Source organism: Triticum aestivum, chromosome 2B (genome assembly GCF_018294505.1).
Source record: "Triticum aestivum cultivar Chinese Spring chromosome 2B, IWGSC CS RefSeq v2.1, whole genome shotgun sequence".
NCBI lineage: Eukaryota > Viridiplantae > Streptophyta > Magnoliopsida > Poales > Poaceae > Triticum > Triticum aestivum.
In genome coordinates, this window is record NC_057798.1 from 799,685,403 (window position 1) to 799,694,274 (window position 8,872).

The 8,872-nt window shown below is 40.9% G+C and overlaps 2 protein-coding genes across 2 annotated transcripts; both read left to right on the forward strand.

Annotated features, from left to right (window-relative positions):
- Positions 1-5,621: 5,621 nt before the first annotated feature.
- Positions 5,622-6,360, forward strand: LOC123039709 (uncharacterized). Its single transcript, XM_044462751.1, has 3 exons — positions 5,622-5,705; positions 5,809-5,835; positions 6,142-6,360. Exons 1-3 carry the CDS (start codon positions 5,625-5,627, stop codon positions 6,358-6,360), a joined length of 327 nt encoding a protein of 108 aa, XP_044318686.1. The 5' UTR covers positions 5,622-5,624.
- A 29-nt stretch (positions 6,361-6,389) lies between these two features.
- On the forward strand, positions 6,390-8,372 carry LOC123042866 (uncharacterized). The gene is made up of 4 exons (XM_044465238.1): positions 6,390-6,538; positions 6,852-7,061; positions 7,149-7,599; positions 8,112-8,372. Exons 1-4 carry the CDS (start codon positions 6,446-6,448, stop codon positions 8,237-8,239), a joined length of 882 nt encoding a protein of 293 aa, XP_044321173.1. The 5' UTR covers positions 6,390-6,445; the 3' UTR covers positions 8,240-8,372.
- The last annotated feature ends 500 nt before the right edge of the window (positions 8,373-8,872 follow it).

Genomic DNA, 8,872 nt, shown 5'->3' on the forward strand with positions numbered 1-8,872 from the left:
TTACCCAGAAATAATGCAGCTTGTGTCAAACTTAGCCTATGAAATATTGTAAGCATCAGATAAGTCCGATTTCAGCGTGTAAGTTTGGACTGGCTATTGTTTACTACACAAAACCAATTTACGACTACTTATTTGGAAAAGAATAACGTTGTCCAAATCTAAGACATACAATTAAGGTGATAATATGTTTTTTTTTCAAAAAAGGAGGATTGCCCCGGCCTCTACATCAACTGATGCATAAAACCTTATTATTAAGCAAATTAGTCTCCACAAAGTAAGCTGCCACAACTGGCAAAAAAAGAACAAGATAACTATCCTATGTTGGACCATCATCCAAACAAGTTGTAGGTATCTCGTGCTACCGTCTCCCAACGGTTTGATCCATAATACATATGCTCCCCATTTTCGCATGGCTGAGTAATGACCATGTACGGATCCATCCAGTCGCCCGGAAGATGACCTGCAAAAATATGATGTTTTGTCTGTTAAAAATAAAATTATTCCGACAAATTCGAATAGCCCAAAATAATGCACACAGACTCGAAATATGCACTGCTGCCTTAGGCTCTACCCCGTTTAGCCATGTCCCAAAGAAAGTTTCAATGCTATTAGGAGGACTGGCATTAAAGGATACATGTATTGTACGCCGCAATAATTTGGCTAGCAGATCTTTGAGGAAAGGATGTTGTATTGTTTCATCCCGACCGCAGAAGCAACACCGTTTACTACCTCCCAGCGACGCTTTGCCAGGTTGTCCTTAGTCAAGATCACTTGCTTGTGTACAGACCACATGAAGACCTTATTAAAGGTACCTTGATTTTCTAAATATGAAGAGACTTTGGGATTGTCCGAGTGTTTATCAAATCTACATACATCTATTTAACTAAGAATACTCCTGGCACTGACTGGCATCGCCTGGTACGATCCCTGCTATGAGCGCAGACGCTCGTACCAGAGATTGTCTTGCGCTCTCGTTGTACAGGTGCAATTTTGCTCAATACGAAAGTTGCTCCATTTTGATTATACTGATGGGATTTTGATTGGTTTCCTTCAAAAAGTCTATTTTTGCACAAAAAAGAAATAACAAGTTTTCTTCTTTCTCAATCTGTACGGTCTGTTCGATATCAGGTACGGGTGAATAATGTGTTAACTAATTATTTTGTTCTGTCCAGGGGACTCAGACAGGGCGATCCTTTATCGCCATACTTGTTTTTGCTCTGTGCCGAGGGATTGTCAAGCTTGATCATGTATGAGGAGGAGGCTGGTAATATTTTGGGAGTAAAGGTGTGCCGAGATGCCCCCTCGGTTTCCCACCTATTATTTGCGGATGACTCGTTAATTCTTATGCAAGCCAATGCTTCAAATGCAACTAGTCTTCGGCGGGCACTGGATGACTATTGTGCAGCTTCTGGACAATTGGTGAGCGAGGCCAAATCAAGTATCTTTTTTAGCCCATGTACTCCTGTTGATACTAGGGTGGAGGTATGCACGTCACTAAACATCATGGCGGAAGCAATCATGGACAAATATTTGGGGCTGCCTCCTATTGTGGGAGTGGACAGAACGGATTGTTTTCAACACCTCATTGATAGAGTGTTGAACAGAATCAGAGGGTGGAAGGAGAAGCTTTTATCCTATGGAGGTATGGAAGTGTTACTTAAGGCTGTCATACAGGCAATTCCTTTCCTATGCTATGTCAGTGTTTAAATTGCCTAAGCAGGTCTGTAATAGTATTACCACATCTATGTCTAAATACTGGTGGGGAGATGATCACCTGAAAAAACGTATGCACTGGTTTGCTTGGTGGAAAATGTGTGTGCCAAAAGATAAGTGTGGAATGGGATTCAGAGATTTGCATTGTTTTAATTTAGCTCTTTTAGCGAAGCAATGTTGGAGGCTTTTGTGTGAACCAGAATCTTTATGTGCTAAAGTGTTGAGAGCCAAATATTTTCCTGATGGAGACCTTCTTAATTGCAGCCTTAAGAAAGGTAGCTCGTATACTTGGCAGAGTTTGTAGAGTGGTAGTCAGTCTTTTAAGATATGGCATATTTGGAGAGTCAGTGATGGATCCCAAATCAATATTTGGGAAGACCCATGGATACCTCGTAGCCCCTCTCGGAAGGTAATGACACCAAGAGGTAATATTGTGATTACAAAAGTTTCTGAGCTTATTGATACAGAGAATAGGGTGTGGGATGAACAGTTGATAATGGAGTTGTTTTGGCCTATCGATGCGCATCGCATTTTAAACATCCCACTAGCTTTGTGAATGATGAGTGATTTTGTTTCATGGCACTGTAATAGAAGTGGTTATTTCACAGTCAGATCAGCTACCATGAAGAGTGGGACCATCAGCACGGACGAAAGTTGAGAATGACTAACTCTATACAAGCCTCAAGTAGTAGTCCAGTCTGGAGTACCATTTGGAAACTGTGTGTGCCATCAAAAATTAAAATACACATATGGAGAACTTTGCTTGGAGCTATCCCCTGCTATGGAGTTCTTGCCAATGGGCATATGATTACAAGTGCGCAATGTCCTATTTGCAGTTCAGATTGTGAGAGTATTAGGCGTGCCATGTTCTTATGTCCTAGAATATAGGAAATATGGAGAATCTTGGGGCTGCATGATTTAGTACAGGAGGGTTGTACGCCTGAGAGAGAGGGTGGATCGGTTCTTGCTTACTTGCTCCAATCAAAGAATTCTACCAACGCACTTGTGGCTGATGTGCACCGCAATGATCTCGTGGCCACTGTAGTTTGGTATGTTTGGTGGGAACGGCGTCAGTACACCCATGGCGAACGTATCTTCGAACCAAGCAGGTCAGCACAAGCAATTATAACTCTTGCTAAGAATTTTTCTAAGGCCAAGTCGAAGAAGGTAAAACTTAAAAGGCACGGCTGGTGCTGTTCGCCAGAGGGAATTCTTAAACTCAATGTCGATGCCACTTTTAATCATGACAGTGGAACAGGAGGAACGGGTGCCATTTTACGAGATAATTTTGGCGTCTTTGTGGCAGCGTCATGCAGTGATATTTCATTTGTAGAAGATGCGACAACGGCAGAAGCTAGAGGTTTACGAGACGGGCTCCTACTCGCAAATGAAGTTGGGTGTAACAGAATTTGCGTCGAGGCTGACTGCTTGGAGGTCGTCGAAATCATGCAAGGTGGTGGAAATTCACTTGGACCGGCTGCAACAATTTATGAGGAGTGTTCTTTTCCGGCTCGCAATTTTATTTCGATAGTTTTTTCTCACTGTCCTAGGGAAGCTAATGAGGTGGCTGATTTGTTGGCTAGGAACTCGGAGGTTTCTCGAACCATTGTTTGGAAATCGGAGCCCCCGGGTTTTCTACTGGATGTATGAACAAACGATGTATCGCTGTTTTCGCATGAAATATAAACCGCCATGATGGCTTTCCCTCAGAAAAAAAGGTTAACGATAGAAATATGTGAGATATATCGAAAATAGTTTGAAAACCATATCAAAATCCTATACTATATACTAAAAGAGGCAAAATATCGAGTCATTGCATGGTGGAGACGAAGAAGACCATCAAGCTAGAAGAGAAGAGGGTTGATCTCACGTCCAACTCGGACGATGCCAAGATGCTGACGTTGAAGGCGGAAGACTTGGGTCCAGATTGTGCAAGCCTACCGTGCAAGGATGTTCAGGCGCTTGGCGGCCAAGTTGGAGGAGCCGGCCGTTGAGGAGTAGCCAATTGTACAGTGAAGAATTTGCCACAGATACCGGTTTCCTTTCAAAAATTGACGGTTTTTGCACGGACAACCGGACTGATAACTTTTGGGATTGCTTGGATGTGAAAACTTGTTGAAGATCCGAGTTGTGATGCATATGCTTGCAACACTTATTATATATAAAAAATGCTACTGATTCAACATATATATGTCAAATAGAGGAGGCTGGACATGAGGCAAACATTTGGTGCACATGGTTCGATGTCTGATTCTTGTATCCGTGTCCGTAAACGTGTCCGGGCATGTCCATGAACGTGTAGTATATCTGATTTAGAATACGCCATCGGAGATGCCCTCCCAAATTAAAACACAAGCACGTGCACATGACCTAGCAGAGCACTGACCCACACGTTGATGGAGCTCAACGCCAAGATAAGGGTGTGGCCAATCTTGGAATAGCCACGCCTAGTCATTCAAACCTTGATCTAGGTCGATAGATCTAGATCGGAGGTCGATGATATTTTTGACAATGGGTGGATGTTATTGACTTAAAATGAAGCATCAAGAGGATACAAACATGGTGAGCATACATTCGCTCTCTGTACAGATAGGATACACACAGTCAACACCAACACAATCATACAAGAAATATGTCGATAAATAGCAAAGTCATATAAGACCAAAGCTATGTGTAGGCAAGGAAAAAAAAACTTGACGATTAAGTCTACGATCAGCAAATTATAACAATGACCATATCCGCACCAACCATCTCATGACACCATATGGATGAGAATGTCTTCAACAACAATGCCTTCAGAAAGGGAGCGGCGATCAAGCGCCGCAGTCACCGGATCCAACCATCCAAGACCAGAATTTAGATTTTCACCCAGAAAAATCAGTCCAAGCATATCCGTGAAATGCCTTCAATAAGGTAACGACATAAAAATATCGCATTGCTAGGTATAACCAACCCAGCTCAGACCTAGGCTTTCACATCAGAGCTGGAGACTAGGCGAACGAATTCGGTAACTATGATTTGTACACCTTAGGTTACATAATACAAAGAGTTAAACGGGAAAAAGAACAACAAAACCAAATATAGAGAGCAGACTACTCACTCCGTCTGAAAATAATTGAAGTTCTAGGATTCTCCTAAGTCATTCTTCATCAAGTTTGATCAAATATATCTGAAAATACATAAACACTGTAAAATAAATTTTATTCCAGTAGTTTAATTATGAAATTTATTTTCATATTATAAACATATTTCATACCGTTGATCTTTTCACATATGTCTATTCACTTGGTCAAACTTTATTATGTTTTTTTTGCGAATACGCATAGCTTGCATATTTTTCATTGATAAAAGAAAAGTTACAACATGGGATTGCAAGCGCTCAGGAAGCCATGTACGCAAAGAGGCATAGAAGCAAGCGTTTGAAGCATGAAGCTAGGGGTTGCTCATCTCCAAATGAAATTAAGCTAACTCTCTGGGGTGATGTTTTGGATCCCGGTGGTGCCGGCCTTGGCCCAAAGGCGCCTCGTCCTTTATGATGATGGAGAGACGAAAAATCGAAGGTCGATCGCCATCGAAGATACAGCCATTTCGATGCTTCAAGAGCCACCAAGCGGTGAGAATGATTAGGGAAGCCAGGCCCTTGCGAGTAGGGGTGGGTGCCTAGGCGCAGGCGGTTGCCCACCACATCTGGATGGGCGTGTCACTATGTGGTAGGTCGACTGCTGATCTAGCCCATCCGAGGATGTCATGCAGACCTGCTAGGAGAAAGACCAGCCTGCCGGAAGATGCTACATAGTGATGCTACATAGTGACACGCCCTGCGTTCGTCGGAAAGTACTTGACATCGGGACTGGGCCAACACGCATTTGCTTAAGTTTGCTTGGTTATTAATTGGTTTCTCAGCAGGACACATGGCTATGCTGCTATACGAAGCACCCACAGGCATCGCAATTTTCTCTTTTGATGGGGACTACCTGAATGATCCGGTGGAGGTACTCGTTTTTTGTTGCTGATGTTCCTTAGTCATTGGCACCATTCATCATTGAGAAATTCAAGATGATCTAAGTGATTTCTCCTTCTTTTTTCTACATACAGGACTTCTGGGAATGCTTGCCACCACTTGTTAGTACCGCTCCCATTCTCGCTCTTACTGTTTTTTGTCATATTTTCTTACGCTTTCTGTTGCCAACTAGAATAGAGTAAGACTAAGAACGATACAATGGATTGTTTTAGAAAATACTAACATCTAGCTCTAGGCATTAACATTTTGGGAGCACCACTGAGAGAATCGTCCAAATGGAAACTTGGGGTAGCACTATGCTTTATTGTCGATGCAGGGCTATTAAATTTCCCTGCCCCCTTTCATGATTTAGACACTTGCATCACATTTGAAAAGCCTTTTAATTCCCTTCTGCGTTTATTTCTCAGAATCTGGAGGAATTCATAAAAAATGAGACGGTGCCTTCCCCCCTTGACACCATGACTAAAGCTATTGACGATCACCTAGCCAAGAGGCTAACTGAGCTGTGTGGTTCTGAAAAGAAATTAGTTGGGGGGATTGTTGAATATAAAAGAATAATTGAAATGAACCTGGTTAGTATACTTGGTTATCTTTCTTGTAGCTCTTGTCTGAATGAACAATATTGACCACTATTTTCTTTTTCAGAGAATAACATGTCTGCATGTTCATGTTCCGGATTGTAAGGTGGTCATTTGCAGTCTGAAGAATCCCATGTATACTTTATTGCCTAGAAAACTACCAAATCCGGATGAAGATTTAATATTCTTCTTAAAGCAACATTACATTGGTTGCAAGCCTGAGATGGTGAGGTTACCGCTTGTCCTTCCTTATTTCTCACACGTGATGTTCTCCCTTCTTAATGTCAGTACTTTCTTTTCTTTGCAGCATCTATATTAAGCATGAATAAATCTTCTCTTGTTATGAAATGCTAGATTTCCTCAACTAATTCTGCGCTTATAGCCCTCTATTGCCAATGATCGAAGTTTTTATCGAAATATCATACTGCAATTTGACACCGAGAACCCAAATTTGTTCTATTCATCAACACAACATATCCTACAATTCATTACCTCCATGTTGCTTTCATTGATGAAGCAAATGCTCCTTTTTATTCCAGGTTAATGACTATATCATTAAGGAAGCGCATATCTTGCATGAAAACGAATCACTTGAAAAGGAACATTTAAAGTTCTTCCGAATTCTTCTAAAGGATTTTCTGGTTAAATCTTGCATTGACGCAAAGAATTGGAATGCAATCCACTTTGCAACAGCTCTGAAGGTGATCTGTTACCCTAAAGCATCATATGAAGTTTACCGCCCTGATAAGGTGAATCACAATATTTTTAGATGTGTATTGAGTAAGCATATGCTGGAAGTTGTCATTCAGCAATGTACTGAAGTGTTTTTCTTTCAGATTTTTCCATGTGGCGTGCATCAAAAGATGAAGGACCATTCATCTGAATATGATACAATGTTTGCCAAGATTGACGCCTTGTCTGTCTATAATTTTGTTATTAGTCTCAGTTCAGAAAAGTTTTTAATATTGAGTGAATTGGACATCTTGGTTACGAAGGCTAAAGAAGAGTTGAAGATAGCAGGGGCGATCAGGTGCAAAGATCGTTCTCCAGGAAAGCGGAAAACCAATAGGATCGACTTACAAACTCACTCCATAGTTCGAAAAGAAGCTAGTACTAATGATGATGGCAAGCTTTACAACAAACTGGATTTTTCCTGTGAGAAGCAAGAACATGATGTTAAGCAAACTCTCACTACATTTGAAGAAAATCCTCCTATGGAAAAGTCTAACGGATTATGTAAGGAAGAAATCCGCAACAAAAGGAGGAATCAAGGGCAACACTGGCTAGGTGAGAATTCGGATTTTTTGCCTGTTGTGCACTTTCACTTTGTCAGTAAAAGATAGTGATGATTAAACACACACTCTAGTGTACATACTTCATATTGTTGATTTTTTATAGCATTCTGTACGAATTGATAAGTTTGGTTATGAATAACAAGAGTAAAACGTTAAGCGGTAGAGCAGGTCAATCTAAGTGTGCATTCTAGGTTTGGCTACATCCAAGTGTCCTTTCTAGTTTGGGTAGATTGATTTGAATGTATGAACCATGTCATACAATGATCCAAGTTTTTTTCTTTTGAAGTGACATTCTATCTTAAAATGCCTCAAAAGTTTATATACATTGGCAGTTCTATTCTTTGTTTCTATACCCGTAATCACACATCTGTTTCAGTAAAAATTTCATGGGCATGATATTTTTTTTATCTACAAACAACTTTAAGCTACAAAAATATTAGGGCAGTTTTGGTTGGATGCCACAACATGTAATGTCTAACCTTGCCACCTTTGACTAACCCATAGACAGCCCGAACTACGCCGATGTCCCTCCTCAAGTCAAGCGTAGGCTTTTGCGCAGGGAGAGAATCCTCCAGAGAAGCAAAGGAAAAGGACGAGATGTCAAATCATGCCGACTTGGGCCCAACGCATAACTGGCCCATAGCCCAACCAAAGCAGGGGCCTACTGTTGATTGATTATGCAAACAACATGTTGACGTGAAAACATCATACTACAAAGAAGGTTCAACATGTAAAAGGAAACTCAAACACATGAAGGCTCATACCACGTTCTCGGGGCGCCACATGTGACTTGTAAATCCTCTGAATTGCATTGGAATTCCAGTATGAATAATTTACGAATAAAGGGCAGGTGATTACCCAGAAATAATGCAGCTTGTGTCAAACTTAGCCTATGAAATATTGTAAGCATCAGATGAGTCCGATTTCAGCGTGTAAGTTTGGACTGGCTATTGTTTACTACACAAAACCAATTTACGACTACTTATTTGGAAAAGAATAACGTTGTCCAAATCTAAGACATACAATTAAGGTGATAATATGTTTTTTTTTCAAAAAAGGAGGATTGCCTCGGCCTCTACATCAACTGATGCATAAAACCCTATTATCAAGCAAATTAGTCTCCACAAAGTAAGCTGCCACAACTGGAAAAAAAAGAACAAGATAACTATCCTATGTTGGACCATCATCCAAACAAGTTGTAGGTATCTCGTGCTACCATCTCCCAACGGTTTGATCCATAATACATATGCTCCCCATTTTTGCAT

Bases quoted from the DNA above. Each gene is read 5' to 3' on its own strand.
- LOC123039709 (XM_044462751.1), top strand. From the start codon at position 5,625: ATGGCTATGCTGCTATACGAAGCACCCACAGGCATCGCAATTTTCTCT. The intron at 5,706-5,808 runs GTACTCGTTTTT...TTCTACATACAG, and splicing joins ACCTGAATGATCCGGTGGAG to GACTTCTGGGAATGCTTGCC. The intron at 5,836-6,141 runs GTTAGTACCGCT...TTTATTTCTCAG, and splicing joins GGGAATGCTTGCCACCACTT to AATCTGGAGGAATTCATAAA.
- LOC123042866 (XM_044465238.1), top strand. From the start codon at position 6,446: ATGTATACTTTATTGCCTAGAAAACTACCAAATCCGGATGAAGATTTA. The intron at 6,539-6,851 runs GTGAGGTTACCG...TTTTTATTCCAG, and splicing joins TTGGTTGCAAGCCTGAGATG to GTTAATGACTATATCATTAA. The intron at 7,600-8,111 runs GTGAGAATTCGG...ACTAACCCATAG, and splicing joins TCAAGGGCAACACTGGCTAG to ACAGCCCGAACTACGCCGAT.